This window comes from Anopheles moucheti, chromosome 2 (genome assembly GCF_943734755.1).
Source record: "Anopheles moucheti chromosome 2, idAnoMoucSN_F20_07, whole genome shotgun sequence".
NCBI classification, from domain to species: Eukaryota; Metazoa; Arthropoda; class Insecta; order Diptera; family Culicidae; genus Anopheles; species Anopheles moucheti.
Window position 1 is genome coordinate 9,375,201 of NC_069140.1, and position 20,728 is coordinate 9,395,928.

At 44.6% G+C, this 20,728-nt stretch overlaps 10 protein-coding genes across 13 annotated transcripts in view; 2 read left to right on the plus strand and 8 right to left on the minus strand.

Annotated features, from left to right (window-relative positions):
* LOC128310036 (flotillin-2) overlaps positions 1–7,539 on the minus strand; it is a 141,154-nt gene extending 133,615 nt beyond the window's left edge. For both annotated transcript variants that reach the window (XM_053046571.1, XM_053046570.1), the window contains exons 1-2: positions 7,465–7,539; positions 5,462–5,863 (exon numbers count right to left, since the gene is read on the minus strand). In XM_053046571.1, the coding sequence (XP_052902531.1) occupies positions 5,462–5,510 (49 nt within the window). In that variant the 5' untranslated portion in view covers positions 5,511–5,863; positions 7,465–7,539. The remainder of the gene's footprint in view (positions 1–5,461; positions 5,864–7,464) is intronic.
* A 444-nt stretch (positions 7,540–7,983) lies between these two features.
* LOC128299447 (serine/threonine-protein phosphatase 4 catalytic subunit) lies at positions 7,984–10,393 on the plus strand. Of its 2 annotated transcripts, none has more exons than XM_053035418.1 (3): positions 7,984–8,442; positions 8,532–9,625; positions 9,698–10,393. In XM_053035418.1, exons 2-3 carry the CDS (start codon positions 8,832–8,834, stop codon positions 9,825–9,827), a joined length of 924 nt encoding a protein of 307 aa, XP_052891378.1. In that variant the 5' UTR covers positions 7,984–8,442; positions 8,532–8,831; the 3' UTR covers positions 9,828–10,393. The 2 variants fall into 2 exon arrangements, with proteins under 2 accessions (XP_052891378.1, XP_052891377.1); XM_053035417.1 differs by having other exon boundaries at positions 8,546–9,625.
* Positions 10,394–10,762: 369 nt separating this feature from the next.
* LOC128299446 (NAD-dependent protein deacylase Sirt4) lies at positions 10,763–11,935 on the minus strand. Its single transcript, XM_053035416.1, has one exon. The coding sequence runs from the start codon at positions 11,874–11,876 to the stop codon at positions 10,929–10,931; it is 948 nt and encodes a 315-aa protein (XP_052891376.1). The 5' UTR covers positions 11,877–11,935; the 3' UTR covers positions 10,763–10,928.
* A 283-nt stretch (positions 11,936–12,218) lies between these two features.
* Positions 12,219–13,100, minus strand: LOC128298179 (uncharacterized). Of its 2 annotated transcripts, XM_053033922.1 has the most exons (4): positions 12,989–13,100; positions 12,712–12,918; positions 12,548–12,637; positions 12,219–12,475 (listed from the first exon to the last, which is right to left on the minus strand). In XM_053033922.1, the coding sequence occupies exons 1-4, from the start codon at positions 13,058–13,060 to the stop codon at positions 12,242–12,244; spliced, it is 603 nt and encodes a 200-aa protein (XP_052889882.1). In that variant the 5' UTR covers positions 13,061–13,100; the 3' UTR covers positions 12,219–12,241. The 2 variants fall into 2 exon arrangements, with proteins under 2 accessions (XP_052889882.1, XP_052889881.1); XM_053033921.1 differs by having other exon boundaries at positions 12,219–12,637; positions 12,989–13,076.
* Positions 13,101–13,324: 224 nt separating this feature from the next.
* LOC128298475 (uncharacterized) lies at positions 13,325–14,496 on the minus strand. The gene is made up of 4 exons (XM_053034225.1): positions 14,419–14,496; positions 14,139–14,348; positions 13,717–13,806; positions 13,325–13,649 (listed from the first exon to the last, which is right to left on the minus strand). Exons 1-4 carry the CDS (start codon positions 14,443–14,445, stop codon positions 13,500–13,502), a joined length of 477 nt encoding a protein of 158 aa, XP_052890185.1. The 5' UTR covers positions 14,446–14,496; the 3' UTR covers positions 13,325–13,499.
* Positions 14,497–14,965: 469 nt separating this feature from the next.
* On the minus strand, positions 14,966–15,676 carry LOC128298623 (uncharacterized). Its single transcript, XM_053034394.1, has 4 exons — positions 15,611–15,676; positions 15,340–15,540; positions 15,181–15,267; positions 14,966–15,106 (listed from the first exon to the last, which is right to left on the minus strand). The coding sequence occupies exons 1-4, from the start codon at positions 15,674–15,676 to the stop codon at positions 14,966–14,968; spliced, it is 495 nt and encodes a 164-aa protein (XP_052890354.1).
* Positions 15,677–15,917: 241 nt separating this feature from the next.
* On the minus strand, positions 15,918–16,627 carry LOC128310904 (uncharacterized). The gene is made up of 4 exons (XM_053047656.1): positions 16,565–16,627; positions 16,301–16,501; positions 16,148–16,234; positions 15,918–16,070 (listed from the first exon to the last, which is right to left on the minus strand). Exons 1-4 carry the CDS (start codon positions 16,625–16,627, stop codon positions 15,918–15,920), a joined length of 504 nt encoding a protein of 167 aa, XP_052903616.1.
* Positions 16,628–16,949: 322 nt separating this feature from the next.
* Positions 16,950–18,277, minus strand: LOC128310903 (uncharacterized). Its single transcript, XM_053047655.1, has 4 exons — positions 17,788–18,277; positions 17,520–17,720; positions 17,350–17,436; positions 16,950–17,273 (listed from the first exon to the last, which is right to left on the minus strand). The coding sequence occupies exons 1-4, from the start codon at positions 17,986–17,988 to the stop codon at positions 17,136–17,138; spliced, it is 627 nt and encodes a 208-aa protein (XP_052903615.1). The 5' UTR covers positions 17,989–18,277; the 3' UTR covers positions 16,950–17,135.
* Positions 18,278–18,592: 315 nt separating this feature from the next.
* Positions 18,593–19,882, plus strand: LOC128297975 (uncharacterized). The gene is made up of 4 exons (XM_053033696.1): positions 18,593–18,990; positions 19,064–19,255; positions 19,517–19,603; positions 19,672–19,882. The coding sequence occupies exons 1-4, from the start codon at positions 18,946–18,948 to the stop codon at positions 19,810–19,812; spliced, it is 465 nt and encodes a 154-aa protein (XP_052889656.1). The 5' UTR covers positions 18,593–18,945; the 3' UTR covers positions 19,813–19,882.
* On the minus strand, positions 19,873–20,720 carry LOC128297976 (uncharacterized). Its single transcript, XM_053033697.1, has 3 exons — positions 20,610–20,720; positions 20,129–20,536; positions 19,873–20,064 (listed from the first exon to the last, which is right to left on the minus strand). Exons 1-3 carry the CDS (start codon positions 20,679–20,681, stop codon positions 19,924–19,926), a joined length of 621 nt encoding a protein of 206 aa, XP_052889657.1. The 5' UTR covers positions 20,682–20,720; the 3' UTR covers positions 19,873–19,923.
* Between the last annotated feature and the right edge of the window lie 8 nt (positions 20,721–20,728).

Consider the following 20,728-nt stretch of genomic DNA (forward strand, 5'->3'; position numbering starts at 1 on the left):
AAAATACAATCATTTTCTCATTGCATTCTAATTCCCACTGTTTTTGGTGAACAATCACAATGCGAAACGACCAACACAAGCGCGTTCCAACGCGTCTGCTGGTCCTTCACAAGCTCATGCTGTCTTCATGCCTTGTCGTAAAACAAAGGTACACTGTCGTCATTCAAATGCATCATAAAACAGGCAAAAGGGACATCATTTATTCATCTAGCACGTTGTCTCACAAACCGAACGACAAGAAAGCGAGAAGAAAGCGAGCTCCTGGTGGATCTGAGGCAGAAGGCACAGCGTACTACCTTGGAGAACGATGCATACACCAAACCGAATAGCCTTTTCTATTGCACCCAACCTATTCAACACCCTCGCACGAAATTCTATACCATTACAACCGTACAGTCTCGATTTTTCCGACATTCCCGTCGCTCCCGTCGTGGAATTGCAGGCTTTTCCGACCCACCATTTTCAATCGTATAATGAGAAGAATGAAAAACGCGAGGGGAATATCCTGCTGCTGCTGTTAGATGACAACGACCGCAGGGCGTATATCAGTGGGCATACGGGACGGGTTTCTACAATCCCGCGAACGTGCCGGTAATCCATCCACCACCAACTTCAAAACGCTGCATATGCATCCAATTTCCCGGGCGGTTGTCCTCGACCGTTTCGACTCTCCCTAAGGTCACGATGCAGATGATACACCAACAGTGAAAACCCTAGAGCCGTGGTTGTGGCTCGAAACCATGGCCGTGTGCCACCCCCGTCCGTCGGCAAACACATCCAGATAACCTTACCGAATTGCGCCTAAATGGCGGCAACCCTCTTGCACAACAGTATGAAGGTATGGGATTTCTTTTCCCGTTTTTGTTTTGTTCTGCCCTACCGATCAATGGTCGTCATGACGTAGGGAATCCCTTACGTACTTTGGCTCGGTGCCTGACAACCGAGCTAGTTTGTCCTGCGGTATGTCGTAAACGGGAGGGGGGAACGGAAACAACAGTGAACCGTTTCCAATCCAGTCGAAACCGACCGACCAGGGGTGCGCGTTGACGATTCACTAATCGCCGTGATGAAAGATTATGATGAACGCTATTACCAACGTCACCGGAACGGTCGTTTTAGTATGGTCAGTAAATTATTCTGCCCTGAGGAGGCCACTAGTTAATGGACTACAGCAAAAAAAAGCGAAAAGCCACGCAATTCTAAACAAATTTTCCAAATGTTCTCTGGTGCCGTGACCAGGATATTTTCAATTCAAAGAAGAATTGATTTTAATTTCAATTTCCACTATGCCATCATTATAGTTTCTGTATTGACAGGCATCAAAGGAAGAGATTTTTACTATAATGAGTGCCTAGGCTTATCAATTTCAACCATTTTTATTTTCAATATTTTATAAAAACTTGCAAAAACAAATGGTTTCAACACCACCTGCAAACATTCATGTGATTGATTTTTGCTCATCCATTATTAACCATTTTAAGCTACAGATGAACTCTAAATCTTGCGCATCGAACGTAGTTACATGTTCCCCCTCAAATATGCACCCCTAAGGAACCCTCCAAAGTCGCATCGAGTGGAAAATATTCTTCAACATTTTTTTTTATGGCATCAGGTTGCCGCACAAACAGGGCGAACCCCTTTCTTTCGGGCAGGAAGCGCATCATTTTCAAACAAGACCTAAAATTAATTCTAAACATCGTACCATCATTTTGCAACCCCAATTTCCGCATACTGCATCATCAACGGGAGCAGCACGCCGTTTGCCGGCGTTCGAAAATATATTTCTCTCGACGGTGAAAACACTTGAACGCTGGGAAAACAACCCTCACCGAGCGAAGAGTTCGCATGTTTGTTGTTCGGGTTCCGGGGGGCACGCTGGCCGAGTACCGGGGTCGATAATAAAGATTTGAATACCAGAATCCTTCGTCGTGAATAGACGCACTCGATAACAACCAGACACGTACACCCCATCGTCGTGCCAACTGGTGTTTGATGCAATATTTAAAATATGAACATTTACGCACCCACACACGCACACACTCCGTTGTAGCGTGTTGATGAATAACCTGTAGGTCATAAACTAAAGGAAGGAAAAAATAAACTTTACCCAACTTCATCGTCAGTGGCCCGGACTTTATTTCCTTTCAGGCCCGACGAGCGATAGCATTAAAACATACAAATAATCTGAAGCAATTCCTAGTTGGTCTGGTCACGAACATAAAAAAGGATAATGTTCGAAGGGACCATTAAAGTACAATCATCCCTCGCAGTAATAATAAATCTTTCAACCACGTGCTTGTATTACCGCGAGTCCACCAGAAGTTCCAAAAGCGTTGATGAATTGTTAAACACGTCGTACAAATATTTTTAAACAATTGTTCCATGTTATTCAATAAATGACAAAAAAGATTGTTCTCATCTCGCCATTCGCAAGAATGAATCGATTATTAAAGATTGCTTGAAGCAATGTATTCAGGAAGTATTTTCTATCCATCCTTCGAATTAGTTTTCCGATTCAAAGCGGATGGCTATATTTAAACCTTCGCTTCGCAATCGTGTTCGGCAGAAGACAATCCATCATCATCCACCTCAACGTTCTGCTTTAACACTTTTAGTACTCTTGCCAGCTTACAGTGTGACTCCACCAGCAAATCCTGTTTCCGACCCAGTTTCAGCGAGCATAAAACATCCAGCACTGCAGCATCCGTCCAGCGATACGGGAAATAGCGAACATCCGCGGCACCGTGTGCCAGCAGGACACAAGCGTTGCCGCAAGAGCCTTTTGCTACTTTTCCACGGCCAGTAGCCAGTTTTCTATTAGCTTTACTTCCTCAACCCAACACCCCACCGTCTAACCGACGAATGTCTCCATCGACCGGCCACCGAACACTACAGAGAGCATGGCAAATGGGAAAATTTAGCACAGCAACATCACACATACACCAAAGTTCACTGCGCGCTCATCAAGGCCCCCCCGTAGGAAGGAAGGAATGCTCCAACATGCTCGTGATATGTAGTGGAAACGGCTGTATTACAACCAGCTATTTTTAGCACCCCGAACGACGCTATGACGTCAGAAAGTGAAACAGATGAAGGCAAAGTGGGAAAATGTGGAAAAGCTAACCATCACGCTCTGCGACCATATCGCATCCTCATGGGAACGAGATGTCAATAAAGCCAGAGCGACAACTGGCAACGAAAAGAAGAAAAAAACAGTAAACGTTAAAGCTATCGAGTGATCGAACATCAAAAACCATGGAGTTATCACGTGATGGCCACTTGGCGGGCCGGACGCGTACTAATGCTTCGTTTGTTTTCCATCATAAGCTAACAATGAAACACGTCCCCCCGTCGGTGGGGTGTGTTCTTTTTTCTCCCCTTTTGGAGTCAGCATTGATCCACCGCTGACTGATAATGGCTCCATGGTGCGCGGAACCTTGGGTACGCTGAAAAGAAGGGCTGGTCATGTGTTATATTTCAATCGTTAATTATGTTACAACAAAATAATAAAACGATTCTTTAATGTGGCTCAACCAGAGCATGGACTATGGTTATAATCCTTAACATCATTAAACGGCTCTATTCGGTATGATTCGGTATTCTTTCCTGGCTGTAAATGGCCGCATTTACAGGCTCACGCATAATTTAGACAGCTAGAATACATGCCACTACGCACGGGGCTACATGCCACCGTTGTCGTTGTCTAGGCTGGGGAGTATCGATTTTACTTCTGCATAGCGGACATTAAAAGCATCCTTCCTGTGGAAGGAACACAGACGCGCGATAGTGTCAACTTGTGAAGATGGATCACGCTTACTACCAGTGTAGCGCGACGAGAGTCCAAACGTTGGTTGACTCTGCCCGAAGAGACCGTCCATTAAGAACTAACAGGCTCTAAAACTAACGTCTCGTCGTCGTTGTACGCAGCCATATAATGAAAGAGGAGGAAAAAAGGAAGCAGCAATACGATACCGACGAAACGGCGAAACCCATTGCACACAGGATGACGCCGCGACCCGTTTATGGGACATTCTGGCGCCAAGTGGATGAGTTTTATGACGGTGAGTGAGGTTTCTCTTCATGCGTTCATGGGAAGTTAACGCTACGCTTGCTTCGGCACGAACTCGGAACACATCCGGTTACTTAAAGTTTATTCTGGCGCAAACGGAAACGACAGTCGATAGTTGTCCAACAACTTCTATGTGATGGTGTTGGTGAGTGAGCCCCTACACTCACTAACGCAAGCTCCTCAAAAGAAACACTTTTACAACATTATGATTGGTCCCACGCCGAAAAGGGGTGTGTTGCAACGGAAGAAGCTTGAAGGATTTATCATCTGTGCAGCCAGACGGAACCCGGGAACCGGTAACCGACACCTGACGCTAGGCGTTTAATTAATGAAAGTGCTGTTCCTGGTGTGGATCGATTTTTGGCTGCACCTAGTTCCCGATAGCTGTCAATCACCGGAATAAATAAGATATCACCGGCCAACCGCCTGTTAAAACAATGCGAACGTCACTGCCGTATGTCAAGGGCACGATTACAAGCGATACTCTGGAGGAACTCGCGAAAGGTTATTCTTCAATATTTTGAGGCGTAAAAGTTAAGCGCCCTGTGTAGAGAATAAAAATGTATTTAGGCGAGTCAACGCATGTATCGTTGATGGTGGATGGTTTATTAAAAGTATCATTTTACACCCAGGGACATTTCCTTTCCAGTACGACACACTGGCTATTAGCATACGGGCCAAGCGTTACATTCAAAATCGATTTTCCGCACCCATCAAACTTCGTGTCTCTCGATGACTTCACTTGTAACGTAGTTCCCGGCTAGTAGTAACGCCGTATCTTTGACGAGGCATGAGCACTTTTTGTGTGGAAGCTACGGACATTTAAGGGGACCAACCAAGAGAAAGCCCTTCAAGTGTTCGAAGGTCGGAAGGACGGTTAAGGCTTTTGTCTTTGACGTCTCCGAAGAAGATCCCCGTTTCGGGTGCTGTATGCAGTTCTTCATCCAGCCAGCCGTATCCAGTTTCGTACTCGTATTTAAAGGATCTATTTTGTATTCTAACCATGTCATGGAAAGCTTTCGAACCAAGCCAAGGGGAAGATTAACAACGCTGGATGACTTTTTAAGTCGTCAGTACACTTGATATCCTCTCAATGGATTCTACCAGGCTTTTGGTGAGTGTAGGCAAGTACAAATGGAAAAATTTGTCGTCTAAGACATCAGTATCTTGCTTATGTTTATGTTTCATTACAGACAAGTTGGAAATTAATCTAAGAACATAGTAAACATTGTAAACAATATTGAACCAATGTAAGATTCTTTGATATCTGAACAATACTCCGAACTATAACGTTTGATAACTGTCATATCGAACCATCAGGCTTGTGATTGACACGCTTGATAACTCTGATAAGACAAGTGCGTCCGAAAAAAAAAAACGGGTCCAACATACCTGATACGATGAGGGCCTCGTTAGGTCCAACGGTGTGTATGTTTCCCATGGTCGCTGATTGCCGATAACTACGCCGATAGGAAGATGGTTGTTTGTACTATCCGCTACAACAGTATGCTCGGTACACGGATTTTTCCCGATTTTGTGACACTAACGATGTCTTCTATGCTGCTGTTGGTTCCAGTGAATTAACTAGTAAAACCACGCACACCATCAATAACGCACGTGTTAAAACACAACTTATCTACCAACACACACACACACACACAAACACACACACTCGCGCGCGCCAACACACTCGCGCACTAATTTTCACTTTCTCTCTCTCACGCGTGTTTCACACTAAAGGACATTCACGCAAATCAAAGCAACCATCGGCCGACCGGGGGAACCCTTGATGCACTAAAACCAGTGAAGAAAAGAAAATTAAGCACCACTATTTGCATAAGAGCAACAAAAACTATTCACAAACGAATATTCGGGGAAACTTGTCTAGATACAGCTTGTCTAAGGTGAAGATTAGCTTGACAGAAATTAAATTTTATCACAAAAATCGTACACTTAACGCACACTTGCCTTTAGCTCAGCACCACCGCCACAGGGGATGATTCACTAAAAGGTTTGCATGAAGAAAGAGTAGCACTGTCACAAAGCAACCCTTGGTTGTTTAGGGGGATTCAATTTTTAGGTTCAAGTTGAGTTGTTGTTTCGCCGCACCAGAGTCATTAAAATTGTGTTAAATCTGTACAATTCTCTATTCGTTACGTTCGTTCTCTGTTCACTTTGTGTTTTCCCGCACCGTACGGCTAGCCATTCGCTTTAAAATAGAACATTCGCTGCACAGGGCACACTGATAAATCCTATCCTATGTATCCTGTGAACACGTTTTTCTGCACTGAATACACCACTCCATCTATTCGCACTTGCACAGAAACACACACACGTGCACAGACAATAGATACTCCCGATATGTGTCGATTTTCCCAGCGACACTGATTTGTGCCACAGTACTGCCGATGTCCTTCCTGTCTGTTGAAAATTTCACCGCAATTTCACCGTTCTGCACACTTGCTTCCTTCTCCAGGACATTGGACTCCTTCGGCACACTACACCACCAACAAAAAACACATCTACACGTATGCGGAGTGAAAAAACGCGGAGGAAAATTTTAATCTACTCACACTTAATGCCGTGTCTAAAATTTTCCCTTCATCCAAAGCGTGTGTGCCGGAGCAGAATAAGATACACCGTTTGTCGTCCAGTTTTCCGTACCCGACTCAACGCGTTGACCAAGCCACACGCTACACTAACGCAGCCGCCAAGTTTTTCCGCAGTTTTTTTTTACTTCTCTCCTGTGCGTGCCTATCGCTCTTTATCCACTACCGGAGCGAAGAACATACTTTTCCGATGCTACTCATGTTGTGGGGGGACGCGCGGGAAATTTTCACCCATACACAGCAACGCGCAGAACACACACACACAGCCACGCAAATTCGCCGATCTCTTCAACACATCGAAACAGCAGCGCGCATCAAAGCACCCTTCGCTCTATCGCGTTTGGTTCTTTATTCCTACATACACTCGCACACACCGTGGGCGGTACTTTGATAGCATTAAAGCGGGCGCCCTGTGCTTTTCGTGGGTGCGTTTTCAAACTTAATACACACTTGCAATACACAATACGCAATGCTTGTGGCGGTGCTAATAATGCTTAATATACACACAGTGTACTGTCCTGAATTGTACGCCCTAACTCCAAAAACGAAGTTTTATCTTTCGCGATTAATCTCCAACCAAAACACCATCATGTCACCGGAGCACAAACATAAACACACGCGCATCGCCTGCCGAACTAATCAAATCGGCAAGATGACCTCATCGCACAACACAATCAGCATGTTGCACGGTAATGTGGAATGCTGAGTTCCGCAGCTTAAACAACATAACCTACATGGAATGAACTCTTATTACACCGAGAAAATAGACCGCAAATCACTAGATACCTGTTTTGTATATGTTATTTCTTTAATTTTCGTCCAAGACTCGTGACGGCGTGAGCATAAAAGCTTCACACGGTGCGATCCAACTGGCCATGCGCCCAGACAGCTTGAAGTAATTTAGATTATTTTATTAAATAAAACTAAACCTATCTTTTTAAACTTATCAAAACGCTTTTCTCAAATCAGCAGAAAAGAGAACTAAAAATCGTATAAGCAGAAGATTTTATTCTCAATTTATGTGTGGCCAACAAATTATTACAAAGTTTTACAAAGGATTACATAGTTCTTTTCATACTCCAACAAACAACATGCCATAGCTAACAGATAGACATATTAGCGGGAATTTGTAGTTAGTTCTTGATTGAATATTCTATGCTTTTTTTTGGCATATATTAATATTAGCATATTGGCCAATTATTAATGTTTCTGTGGAACTGTTCCTGTACTCTATCCGTTCCGACACACGTGCAATGTGTAGTCGCGCCTTCATTGGTGTGCCGCCCATCACTAGCGAACAAAAACTGGCACGGCTTGGGAAAGCCACAAGACAAGCAAAAAAGTAATTGCCGGAAAACAGCTCGACATTCGGAAAAAGTGTGCGTATTTCATTGCAGTTTATACTCGTAGCGACACTATCTTTCAGGGGCAACCGTAGCCCGCTAAAATAACACACAGTGCCAATCAAATACTCGCTTTAATACGCGCGCCGTGTGACTTGATACACGAATGCATAACCGCTTGGTACCAGTTACCTGCTAGCCAACCAGCCAGTTGTCGAATGGTGTTCCCTTTTTTGTTAGTAAGCAATAACAACATCGGGACAGCTAAAACAGAACTAAATGCACTTGAAACAGCAGAAGCATTACTGTCTTCGCAAATTATCAGCATACAGTGGCACCAGGCGGTGTAGGTCGTGCTTGGCAAATTTGCAGTAGACAAATCAGTGGTGCGGCCAAAACCGGCGGACGAACGGCTGGAAAGGTAAGAAACTCCCTTGGCTCGCCAGTTGCTTGGCTCCCAGCTCCAATCCCATTTCCATCCGGACGCATTGGTATCGATTCTAACGGAAGGTCATTGTTTTCAGATCGTTTCTTTTTGTGTTTTATCGTGAAGTTGAAAAAAGCGGCAAAGAAGAAGCAAGCAGCATCACATACGGGCTTCAGCTGTCATTCTTCTTCCGATCGCGCTACCACAAAACACGCACACAGTTACACAGTGTGACACATCGCGCGTTTATACATCGAGTATACGAGAAGGGGAACACAGGAAGGAAGGGGAAAAGCAATAGAAACGCGGCATCATCCCGCTCCAAACACAACTCTGTACGTGTGTCCTTCGCTCTTGCAATTGTACCGGCCCCGGGGAGTACGATGCCAGACTACAGCGACCTGGACCGACAAATTGAGCAGCTGAAACGATGCGAAATCATAAAGGAACACGAAGTAAAGGCCCTGTGCGCGAAGGCACGCGAAATCCTCGTCGAGGAGGGCAACGTGCAGCGGGTCGACTCGCCGGTGACGGTGTGCGGTGATATACACGGACAGTTCTACGATCTGAAGGAACTGTTCAAGGTGGGTGGCGACGTGCCGGAGACGAACTACCTCTTCATGGGCGACTTTGTCGACCGAGGATATTACAGTGTGGAAACATTCCTGCTACTGCTCGCGCTGAAGGTCCGCTACCCGGACCGCATCACACTGATCCGCGGCAATCACGAATCGCGCCAGATCACACAGGTGTACGGGTTTTACGACGAGTGCATACGCAAGTACGGCTCGGTGACGGTGTGGCGGTACTGCACCGAAATATTCGACTATCTCTCCCTGTCCGCCATCATCGATGGAAAGATTTTCTGCGTGCATGGCGGTTTGTCACCTTCCATACAGTATTTGGACCAGATCCGATCGATCGATCGCAAACAGGAAGTCCCGCACGATGGCCCAATGTGTGATCTTTTGTGGAGCGACCCAGAGGATACACACGGTTGGGGAGTATCGCCGCGCGGTGCGGGCTATCTGTTCGGTTCCGACGTCGTGTCACAGTTTAATGCAGCGAATGATATCGACATGATCTGCCGGGCGCATCAGCTCGTCATGGAGGGCTACAAGTGGCACTTTAACGAAACCGTACTAACTGTATGGTCGGCTCCCAACTATTGCTATCGGTAAGTGTGACTTACCACCATACGCAAGACATGCAAATACCCTGATGCTTCCGTTTCCCTTCCTTTCTACAGGTGTGGCAATGTGGCGGCAATTTTAGAACTGAATGAAAACCTACAACGTGATTTTACAATCTTTGAAGCCGCACCTCAGGAAAGCCGTGGCATACCGTCTAAAAAACCTCAGGCCGACTATTTCCTTTAAGTGTTGTTTGTGGTCCCCTTGTCACGTTTTTCTGTACACCCTCCCTTTCGCGTATCACTGCTGTTGCCCTCTTAGTGAAAAGTACTGAACCGTGAATGAAAGATGCAACGTGTAGCGTGGTGGTCGCCATTAGTTTAGATTTGTGACTCTGACATACTGAATATATCCTGAATGATTAAATCCGCTACTAAACGCGGGCCTCTTTTATTACAAATGGCTTGTATACTGTGCGCTGTGGTGCTTAGTTTCCTCTCTACATGTAGTAGCATAGGCCATTGCTCAGAATATATCGCACCCCCATTTTGTGTCGGGTTGAAATGCCTCAAAATTTTCCGAGTACAGGCAGTACCCAAGTGCTGTAAACTTCTAAATATCGCGTATCTTAGGGATTGCCTGTACTTTAAATGTTGTACTTCTGCAAATGTAGCCCAATTAATCAAACAATTTTGGTAGCTACAGTAAATTTTAGTTTCAAAACCTAGAAAGGGAAAGTTCAGTTGAAGGAAGGGGATGAAACAATGCCGGAAATGTAAACAATAATAAAATAAGCAAAGGCAACAACGATACGATAAACGTGGGCTCGTACTCTACAGACAATCATCCAGTTGCAAGTGTCTGTTTCGAAACAAATTGAAAAATGGATGGAACGGAAACGGGCTGCTGTCTCGACACGTGAACGTATCATCCCCGCTGTCTTAAGTTTAAGCGACAAAGCTAGTGAGCACTATATCTCTTACCAACCTTCCCTCATTATTTCCGGAGTTATTCACAGCAAACAAATGCACGCGAGTGTGCAAAACAAGATATTTTAGAGTAAGAGTACCCCACAACAAATGACGAGGACAGTGAGTATGGGAGAATTCCAATAACTACTCAGGCGGAAAAAGGACATAATAACAATAAAAAATTGCCAAAACAAGTGCATTGATTGGAAATACAAAATACTTAAGAATCAACAAGTTTATTTTATAAACAAAAATAGATAACAAATATGTGTAGCTAAAACTTTTCTATATAGTTTTTGTTCTACGGTAACTGCTAAGTCAACACGTTATGTACAACATTCTTCTAATTCTTTGACTATGCTAAACATTGCGCTCACTATCTTCTTGTCTTAAACTGATTGGTCATTATTTCACCACATCTAGCTGAAATTTTAAGATCCGCCTTTGGATCACCCCTCGTCGCGCCAATATTAACGATAGCAACCGGAAGACCCAATTCCTTCGCTTGCAGTACTATGCGATAGCCGGAGAACACGGTCAGGCTGGATCCCAGGACAAGCACACCGTCCGATTCGATTATCATGCGTACAACTTTCTCTATCCGCGGCATTGGTACGTTATCTCCGAAGAACACTATTTCCGGCTTCAAATTACCGCCACACTGTGGACAGGGTGGTATTTTGAACCCTTGTACATACTCCATCGATAGTTCCACGTCACCGTCGGGTCGCATGGCGGTGGAGTTATCCTCCATGGCCGGATTCAATTGGTCCAGTATGTGTTGAAAGTCGTGCCGATCGATGCGATAGTTGCATCCTTTGCCCCGTTCATCCTGATTGCCAACGCAAATCACATCATAACCGCTACCGTGCAGTTCGACCACTTGCTTCGATCCGGCCTTCCCGTGTAACCGATCAACGTTCTGTGTTACGATGCCGCTTATGCGGCCTTCGCGCTCCAACCTTGCTAGCGTGTAGTGTGTAACATTTGGTGCTATTGAAGAAAATCGTGGCCAACCGACGTAGTTGCGGGCCCAATAGCGCTTTCGGGTGGCTTCCGACTTCACGAACTCACCGTGCTGGATTGGTTTGTGATTCGAACGGGCATACAAACCTACACCTTCGGACCGGTAGTCCGGGATGCCGGATTCAGTTGATATACCGGCACCAGTCAGCACCAGGATGTGTGGTTTGTCTTCCAAAAACTTTTCCAACCGACGACAATCACTTTCCAGTGCCGGTTCGTGGGCCGGCACAAACATCGAGCTAGAGTTGAACCTCTTCCCATGTACCTGGGGTACTCGAAACCCTCCGAGCAATCTCATTCTAATTTTCGTATGCCTTTGAGTATAGTTTTATGTTTTAATAACGGATAAAATCGACTTTGTTCGCGATTTCAGTTGTTTGTTGTTTTCGTTCTTTGTTGTCAACACAATTTCACTACACGGTGAAATAACTGGGTTTATACTTACGTATCGACGAGGCGTCTGTCTGTTCGGTTGTACGCCTGATGCACCCTGTGCTGATTGACATCAAATCGTAGGTTAACCATTTGGTTTCAGACAAGGATCTGATCATTTGCGTCTAGATTTGTGATAATTCTAAGGAAATAACAAACTCCGGTGAGTTTATTAGAAAGCTTTTGTTTATACAAAAACAGTTTGTGTTGTGGTTCAGTTTTATTATTCGATTACGCTACATCTTCCTCCGATTCCAGTTCCATTTCCAGCTCCAGATCCTGTTCCTTAGGTTGCACCGGTGGAGCAGGAGGTGGTGCATCTCTAAACGGATCAAGTGTAACATTCACTTTCCTGTAGATTTTCTTCAGATACAAACACAGCACATGATCGCACCACTTTCCAAACTCCAGGTAATATTTCAAACTATTCTTATATAGCTCTAGTTTTAGCAAACCCGCCTTCATCTGTAGTAGAATAAGTTTGTTTTCATCGATCATCCAACATACAACACGACAGTCAATCATCAGTTTACTCACCTCACAAAACCGAACATCGTTCACTCGGCCCGGCGTATGATGTACGGTGTAGTAATGCTTGTGGAGATCCTTTGAGCATTCGAACAGATGCTGCAAAATGTAAACAATCTCGTTTGAATAGAAGCACGTTTTAGACTCCCGGTAGATCTGCTACTGGTACTTACATCACAACACTTTATTTCCACCTTTGGTAATCGCGGGTGTTTGATGTAATCCGTTGAAACGGTGGTATACTTGTACAATAAGCTTGTCAAAAGCTCCTCGATGTTCCACATGTTCATCATGAACTGTTTGTCGCACAGATCCCATGTTTCTACGATGCTATCGTACCGCTCGAGAAAATATTTCGTTTCCACTATAAAATTGTAGGTCTAGAAAATGTATAACGAAACAATGCAATTACGTACCAACCGCTAGTGTACGTATGAATTTCCCACTTACCAAACGCCATTGAGCCACATCTTCGGGCGTTTTGGCACACTTGCGGAACTTGATCGTGTCCTCTAGAATCATGTTGTTACCCGGTTGCTTGCCGTCCTTCGACTGAAGGTAAAATGAAGCTTTCACTGCGCATCTAATGTGAGTTCCCCTTATTTCTTTCCCGGTCGCATTCTCATTCTCGTTTAAAATCGGCATGACGAAAATAGCGCCTTGAAACCTTGGTAAACAGATCCTTTGTACATAGGAACCAACGGCTACAAACGGATGCTCGTGCGCCTATTTTGTGCACATGCCTAATCAATTCACAACAACAACGGTTCTTTGGAAAATCGCTTTATTTAAACGTATTATGTACGCTTCTTAACATGTACAGATACCATTCTTACCGTTACCCCTGTGGTTTGGTTTATCGCTAACATTGAAGTTATATATAATTAAATTAAATTAACAGGCAATCTTAAAGGCTACACAAAAATGACGGTGCACTCCCTGCTGCATTGCGACCACATCTCTACAGGTTGAACGTATCCAGAGTGATGATGATCTTTTTCAGAATCTTTTTCAGGTATAGACATAGGTAACGGTCAGCGACTGTTCCGTACTGTACGTATTCGTTTACCCTCCGATTGAAAAATGCCAATTTAAGCAGGGCTGATTTAAGCTACGGGATAAGATAAAGGGATGTAAGATGCTGTACATTACTTGCTCTAACGTCAATTTCCTCCTACCTCGCAGTTATCCGTTTCTTCAAAATGCGATTTCTTGTGCCGGCAAGAGTGATGGTGTAGTCGCAGATCTTTTACTGTTTGAAATTCGAGCTGAAAAAAGAAGGACGAAACAAACAAAAGTTCGATACCAACACATTACTGTGCATTCATTGATGGTGCCTCACTGACTGATGGCTATATTTAAATCGGAAATCGATCATGATGTGGTATGCAAACGATCGGTCAATCGATCGATGACATTGTGCAGCGATCGCCAAACTTGCTTAACACTGTTTTTCCCTTTGCGATTGATAGCGCAGTCTGTGAAGGCGTCGGTATTTTTAGCACTTTAGCCCAGCTCACAACCACACTGCCGGTCGTTTATCATTATCAAGTTCATGTCAAACCTGTCCTTCCTCTGCCTCTCGCCGTACACTACTTACATCGCAACATTTTAGGTTGAAGAAGGGTTTGCTTTTCCGGTCTCCGACACCTTCGAGTGAGAGGGTAGTAAACCGGGACAGCAACTGTGTTACGTTCTCGTGGATTTCGATCAGATAGTGCAGGAAGAAGTTCCCCGACAGGTCCCAGTGGCTAATGATGGAATCGAATTCGTCGAGGAAGTACTTCGTTTCCGACACGAACTTTTCCACCTGGTGAAAGAAATAGCCTCGTCGGGAAATAGATTCCAACTGTGAAAGGACTTTCCTCGGTGTTACTTACATCGCGAGTCTTCACTATTTGTTCCATTGTTTCCTTTTGTATTGGACGTTCGCTAGCGTGGCACCTATCAAAGGGCTTTGTGAGAAGGGTTTTGAGATACGCTTAAACACCCCGATACTGTGCAGTCACGCAATTCGAACTACTTGTTTTTCCGCTACCCAACCGATTTCAGTAGCCAACGGAAGCTGGTGCTGTACTGATCTACATCGTGCGAAATGGTTTACCAAGAAACCATTTTCACCCCATCAGAAACGCACCACCATCAAGCCGACCAAAGCCCACGAAGCGGAATTTTTACTCACAGCAAACAAGGAAAAAAAGCCAGGCTCGTAAAAGCCGAACACACAAGCCGGAAGGAAATAGCGCACGGTGGGTTGATACCGCAACAGATGCCCCGCACCACGATCGGTTCCGTTCGCTGCGATACGGTATGCGTCTCCCCCTTAGCGGACTGATCATGATCTCAGGGATGTTAATGCGCAGGATCACGAAGAATTGAGGGTAGCGATGCTTTTTATTGCTTGGGTAGGGTTGTCCGATTTTTATTTTAAAACTTCAAGGTACAAGAGATCTTTTTCGCTATTCTCTTCAAGTCTACCAGCATGGTACAGGTGTACTCTTTGCCAAATCGGGTGTACTCGTCCAAACGATGCCGCATATGGTCCAACTTGGCGAATGCAGATTTTAGCTGAAATAGGCAAAAGAAAAACAAAATGAATTGTGGTCGTTTTGTTGGTGCGTCCTGCAATGTTTTAACCTCACCTCCAGCATGTTCGGGTAGACGAGGAAAGCTTCATTGTGAATAGCTTTGTAATGCTTACGGAATTGCTCATTATCAGTAAACCTTAGCTGTGGATGAAGAAGAGTTGCAATCAAATCGTGGATGCAAATTGAACATTAGCTGTATGGGTCGATGCTTACTCCACAGCACAACATTTCCTTTTCCGCACGTGTACTACCATCATCCAGAGGCGTTGCTTCGAATTTGTTCAACAATATCTTCACCTTCGAGCGAATCTCACGCAGATAGCTCTTGAAAACTAGCTTGTACAAATCCTTGTGCAACACAATCCTGTCATACTCACTTAAGAACTTTTTCACATCATTTTGGAAGCGATCTAGCTGCAAAGAGAACGCGCAATGTAATCCAACGAATTCTAATCCAGGGGTACGCACAAAAGCTTTCACGCACGTTCTTATACTTATTGCTGTAGTTGTAAATATTGGTATGAATGTAGACCGTCGTTGGAACACCCATTCTGTACTGGACGAATTGAAGATCATACACACCCAAGCTTCGTAAACCTTGAACAGGCACTGAGCTCCTTTCCAGAGCAAATCAATCGATCAGATCTGTTCTTTCATTGCTACAGCCATTGCTACAAAACAAGAAAGTGCTGCGCAAAATTGAAAACGTCACGGTTTATTTATTCTTCGACTAAAAATAAGGATATCGCTTCTCTTCTGCTGCTGCTGCTGTACGATGAGAATCATCCCACCTACCACTTGGGACCACGTTCCAACGTGGTGTACAAGTTGTTGGCAATCTTTTTCAAATTCATCACTAAAACAGTCGTAGATTCAGTAGCAAAATGTAGATACTCCTGCACGCGACGATGAAAGTATTGAAGTTTGCCATGTCCGGAACGAAGCTGAGAATTAGAAAATATGGTAGCAGACAGTTTAGCACAGACAGATATGAACCCTTGTTTGAGCGGTGATCAAATACCTCCACTATGCTCGGATGGATGAGCCGTGCAAAGTTGTGGAATTCAAAGTAGTGCCGTTTAAGCTCCTCACAATCATCAAACATAACCTTTCAGTAAAAGAAATCCTAGTAGTTAGCAGACATGCGCGCTCGTAACGGATAAACGAAACTTACTCCACAGCAAAACTTTTCCATGAACAGTTGCCCTTTCGTGCCACCGCATTGAATGTGTTGGAATTTTTGCAACAATGCTGTAACATCGTCGTACAGATGCTGCAAATGACGTCGAAAGCTTCTATGGTACGCTACCGAGTGTTGCACTATGCGATCGTACTCTTCCAAAAAGTGTTCCACATCCGTTGTAAACTTATCCAGCTGAATAAAGCGATACGAATGTGAAGAACACTACTAAAGTGACTAGAACATCACTATACTTACGTTCCGATATTTACAGCTAAAGTCTAGCGTTCGTTTGCGTACACATGTTGGGGCAGAAACCATACCTGCAACCTTGCGAACAGACAACCTTTCGATCGGGAAGTAAAAGTGAAAGTGAATTTGTTCATGGTCATTTCCGGTTGGTATGAAGAATTCGGTCACCCGATTGATGGCTAACGTTAGTGTCTCAATCCTTTGTACTATTTAAAGAAATCTCGAAGTTTAAATTCTATTACAAGATCAAACGGTCAACGGGATGCTTTAAATCCATAGTAAACAGTCATCATGTTGCTGATCATTCATCAAACACACTAAAGAAGAAGGAAGCGTTTCTCGTTTCAGGGGTAACATTTATTTCGTCTTTGAAGGTTAAACACAGGCAACGTTAATGATCTAATAAACCGATCGTCATCCTTCTGGAAGAGCATGGCGGGAATTAGCAACGACGGGTTAGTGAAGAATCGAGTTTTACTGTCACGGAAGGTAACTTCACCGACAGCCTTAAGAGCTAGTTAAGTATGCTTTGTTGTCTTAGGGCTATGGAGACCCCAAAACACAACAACGGCCCATCTCAACCAAGATGTCCCGCCAGTACGGAATTGCTCTTTCGCAGTAGTCGCTTCAGGGAAAATATTACCTCGTTGTTCATGGCCTTTCCATGGTCGATGTACGTCTTCACTTCACTCGTGTAGGCTCGAATATGGTCCAGCTGTCAGGAATGAAACCAACAGAAGAGGCATATCAATAATAGTGCACATCTCTAAAGCGGAAATTCTCCAATGTACCTCTGGAAAGGCAACGGCTTTGTCTGCCTCGCTGTGAACTTCCGCATAGTGTTCATCGAATTCTTCCGTATTCATAGCCTCCGCATCCTGTAATCGAAGAACGAGATATGGTTAGAAAATCATGTAAAAGATGATCACGCAGCATTCTAGTGTCTTCATCAGTATCGTACCTCACCACAGCACACGATGTGCTTGTAGAGGAAATCTTCCCGGACCATCGTATGCAGGATGTACCGTTGGAGCAACGTCACCAGCAGCTCACGCAGTTCGTTGACGGTGTGGAGGTAGACGCTCTTGTGCTTATCCTTATTCTCCACCAGATCGTCGTACTTGAGGAGGAAGTTGTTCGTTTCCGCCAGGAATAGTTTCAACTGCCATAACAGGGAAAGTACATCATCAGCAACCAATTGTGCCGCAATACCATTTGAAGAATCTTACCCTTTCGAATGTAGAAATCTGAGGCACTGGCTCTGGTTCCGGTTCCGATTCAGCCTCGGATGCATCTGCTTCCGACGCTGCCTTTCCTTCCTCGGGTGCAGCATCTTCCGGTGCTGGTTCCGGTGCCGGTGCCGGTACCGCTTCTGCTGCCGGTGCCGCTTCGGCTGCCGGTGCAGCTCCATTCTTGTTTTCTTCTGCCATGCTGTGATTGGAAGTCACTTACGAAACAAACCGCAGCCCCGAGGAAATGCTTTTGAAGACTTTGTTTGTCGGCAGTGCTTTTGCTTTTTGCTGCTAGGTACCTTCGCTGGTGAATGTTTGGCACTAAATGGTGCTTAGTATCAATGCAGGACACCTCATAAGCTGCTAAGCTATCAATTTTGCCGCCCGTATCACACCTTCGGCAGTGTGGGTATCGTTGCTCGTGCCTTGCCCGAGACGAGAGTGTACGTGATTGCGAAGATCGCAGCTGCGCCGTGCACGAGCCATCTGCGCGTGTTGGTAGACTTGCCACCCCAAAGCCATCATTATTCATCATCATCCGAGGCGTGGCGAGCACGAGTTTGACGAATCTTACTCACTGCGACTCAGCATTTGACAGTAATGCGGTAACATTCCTGCAAAGGACATACCGATCGGTTGCGGCTTTTCGCGAGGAATGTTCGTTGAAGGCTGCGCGTACCGACACTTCACACATGTACAGTCGGTTGGATACTGTCGTTAGACGGCGCTAACCCTACGACAAAATAGCTTGTATATTCAACCAAAAACTCTGAGGCTCAGAACGCTTTACCTCTCAGGCTGATTTATAGGAAGCTAGAAAAGCAAGAACATATGTGTGGCTTAGAAGTGTTTGAAATTATTCCACAGCCACTTGCTTTCATTTGCCGCATCGAAAGTATGCTTTCTAACTTTGGCGCCAACGACCTTTTGTCTGATTGCCGGTTTGCGGTTTGGCAACGTTCCCAAGTTCATCTGCTAACAATAAAATCTAGACGATCAAAAAAAAATGTTGAGGAGAGGATACAGCTTTCGTGTGCGATCCTTGATCCTCGACGCAGCAGATGATCATCTCAGTTAAGCGCAGTCACTTTCGCTCGGGACATCGCCGCTAAGCTCGCTGGCACGTGTTTACTGCTCGTAGTACCGTGGCTAATCATGAAATCGGACACCAACAAACCGGACACATCGCAGTGGGATCAGGTAAGCGAAAACTGTCCCTATTCTTTGATCTTCAACGTGTACCTAACACACCACGTCGTTGTTTCATTGCTAGTTGGAGCATATGGTGAAAGAAACGCGCAATTTTCTCACCGAGTACGACGACATTGTGCTGCACAAAGAGCTCTACCGCACGTTGTTTATGTACCACCTGACGAATCTGCGGGATGAGGTGATATTGCTGCTGAAAAAGTTTACCACCCTACCGAAAGACATTGCGGAGGAGAAGGAGATTGAGTGTTGCGGGGTAAGCAATGGATTCTGTGTGCAGGAGTACCGAATGTGGGTGAAAATTTAAGCGCTTAATTAGTGTTGGGTAAATCTCAATGAATCTTTGAACTAAATGAATGAATCTGAATCTTCGCTTTAAATCCACCAAGAGGCAAGATCCAGCACTGCTCCGAGGAGTCATGAATCTGAATGACTCCTCAGTAAAGATTCAAATGAATGACTCTGCTCAAAAGATTCATTAAGCACAACTTAAACACACTTGATTTGATCGTTACAGGTGATGTACAGCGATAAAGATGCGTTCAAGCAGCACTACGAGGATGTACACAATAAGAAAGTTCTCCAATCAGCTTCCTTATGCGAGGTATTAAAAAATAGTTAGTACTACGTTGTTATTAAACTCCAATACTGACAATCCGTTTCTTTCAATAGCTTAAAATGTCTCTCACAAAAATTACGTTCTTCGAACGACATCTCAAAGACTATCTGTTGGGCGGACAGGAATCAAGCTGTGAGCTATTGCTGAACTTGCGAAGGATATTGAGACGATTGGATCATACGTTGGAGTTTTAGTTTTTATTTTATTTAATGTTGTCAACCAATCCTGCTCAGTAACGATTCCCATAAAACTATTATAACTCGTGTCTCTATAATTGTACGGTTTTTTTTCTTCTAAACATTAACCTAATAGCGTATGATAGAGATGGTTCTTCGGAGAATTTTTGTCAAATAAAAGCACAGTCCATTGTTCGACGCAATGCCCGATGCGATCCATGTATCCAGCTGCCGGCGAAATACCACCATCCGTAACAGGGCCGCTTTCATCTAGGTTTTTAAAAGCGTACAGTACAGTTGAATCTGCAATGGGATCTCCATTCTTTGCACTTACCTCACACGTGTTGGCTACCATTAGGTACGTTTTGTCGTGTACCGCATAGTAGTGTAACCTCAAGGCAGCAAGCGTCCGAAACTGATCGTCACAGCACACTAGCGGAAACTTCTCCCTGTAGCCCTTGACGCGGATCGTGTAGTCGGGAATCTCTTCCGGTTCTTCGTCCTTCTTCTTTTTACTCTTCTTAGCCGGTTCGGGCATTGGAAATCCGTACGGGTCAGTTGCAACGGTGGCCGGCTTTGGCTCACACCACTCGATTTGGGCGAAATTCATCAAAATTTGTATGATACGGAACCGAATCTCTTGCAGGTAATAGTAAAAGAACGTGCGGTAAACATCCTTGTGCAGGACGATACGATCGAAATCGTCGTGAAATTGTTTCACCGTTACGATCATTTTTTGCAGCTAAATTAATCGTAAAGAAAACGCAATAAACATTGCAATTATTTATCGAAGGTACACCAGCACAACACTTCACCTTATCCCATTCGATAGCTTCCTGGGCGGTTTCGAAGTACGGTCGTATGGAAAGATACTTTAGCGTCAACATCCTTGAACAAACTGAGCGAAATCGCAGGGGAAATCTCGCACATCCCT

Bases quoted from the DNA above. Each gene is read 5' to 3' on its own strand.
- LOC128298475 (XM_053034225.1), bottom strand. From the start codon at position 14,445: ATGGAACAAATAGTGAAGACTCGCGAT. The intron at 14,349-14,418 runs GTAAGTAACACC...TTCTTTCACCAG, and splicing joins AAATAGTGAAGACTCGCGAT to GTGGAAAAGTTCGTGTCGGA. The intron at 13,807-14,138 runs GTAAGTAGTGTA...TTCTTTTTTCAG, and splicing joins TCAACCTAAAATGTTGCGAT to CTCGAATTTCAAACAGTAAA.
- LOC128299447 (XM_053035418.1), top strand. From the start codon at position 8,832: ATGCCAGACTACAGCGACCTGGACCGACAAATTGAGCAGCTGAAACGA. The intron at 9,626-9,697 runs GTAAGTGTGACT...TCCTTTCTACAG, and splicing joins GCTCCCAACTATTGCTATCG to GTGTGGCAATGTGGCGGCAA.
- LOC128299446 (XM_053035416.1), bottom strand. From the start codon at position 11,876: ATGAGATTGCTCGGAGGGTTTCGAGTACCCCAGGTACATGGGAAGAGG.
- LOC128297976 (XM_053033697.1), bottom strand. From the start codon at position 20,681: ATGTTGACGCTAAAGTATCTTTCCATACGACCGTACTTCGAAACCGCC. The intron at 20,537-20,609 runs GTGAAGTGTTGT...CGATTAATTTAG, and splicing joins AAGCTATCGAATGGGATAAG to CTGCAAAAAATGATCGTAAC. The intron at 20,065-20,128 runs GTAAGTGCAAAG...TTAAAAACCTAG, and splicing joins TGGTAGCCAACACGTGTGAG to ATGAAAGCGGCCCTGTTACG.
- LOC128297975 (XM_053033696.1), top strand. From the start codon at position 18,946: ATGAAATCGGACACCAACAAACCGGACACATCGCAGTGGGATCAG. The intron at 19,256-19,516 runs GTAAGCAATGGA...TGATCGTTACAG, and splicing joins AGGAGATTGAGTGTTGCGGG to GTGATGTACAGCGATAAAGA. The intron at 19,604-19,671 runs GTATTAAAAAAT...TTCTTTCAATAG, and splicing joins AATCAGCTTCCTTATGCGAG to CTTAAAATGTCTCTCACAAA.
- LOC128310904 (XM_053047656.1), bottom strand. From the start codon at position 16,627: ATGGTTTCTGCCCCAACATGTGTACGCAAACGAACGCTAGACTTTAGC. The intron at 16,502-16,564 runs GTAAGTATAGTG...CGCTTTATTCAG, and splicing joins TTAGCTGTAAATATCGGAAC to CTGGATAAGTTTACAACGGA. The intron at 16,235-16,300 runs GTAAGTTTCGTT...TTTTACTGAAAG, and splicing joins TGGAAAAGTTTTGCTGTGGA to GTTATGTTTGATGATTGTGA.
- LOC128310903 (XM_053047655.1), bottom strand. From the start codon at position 17,988: ATGGCAGAAGAAAACAAGAATGGAGCTGCACCGGCAGCCGAAGCGGCA. The intron at 17,721-17,787 runs GTAAGATTCTTC...CTGTTATGGCAG, and splicing joins AGATTTCTACATTCGAAAGG to TTGAAACTATTCCTGGCGGA. The intron at 17,437-17,519 runs GTACGATACTGA...CTTCGATTACAG, and splicing joins ACATCGTGTGCTGTGGTGAG to GATGCGGAGGCTATGAATAC.
- LOC128298623 (XM_053034394.1), bottom strand. From the start codon at position 15,676: ATGGGTGTTCCAACGACGGTCTACATTCATACCAATATTTACAACTAC. The intron at 15,268-15,339 runs GTAAGCATCGAC...CTTCATCCACAG, and splicing joins AGGAAATGTTGTGCTGTGGA to CTAAGGTTTACTGATAATGA. The intron at 15,107-15,180 runs GTGAGGTTAAAA...TGCCTATTTCAG, and splicing joins TCTACCCGAACATGCTGGAG to CTAAAATCTGCATTCGCCAA.
- LOC128298179 (XM_053033921.1), bottom strand. From the start codon at position 13,060: ATGATTCTAGAGGACACGATCAAGTTCCGCAAGTGTGCCAAAACGCCC. The intron at 12,919-12,988 runs GTAAGTGGGAAA...TACATTTTCTAG, and splicing joins ATGTGGCTCAATGGCGTTTG to ACCTACAATTTTATAGTGGA. The intron at 12,638-12,711 runs GTAAGTACCAGT...TACATTTTGCAG, and splicing joins TGGAAATAAAGTGTTGTGAT to CATCTGTTCGAATGCTCAAA.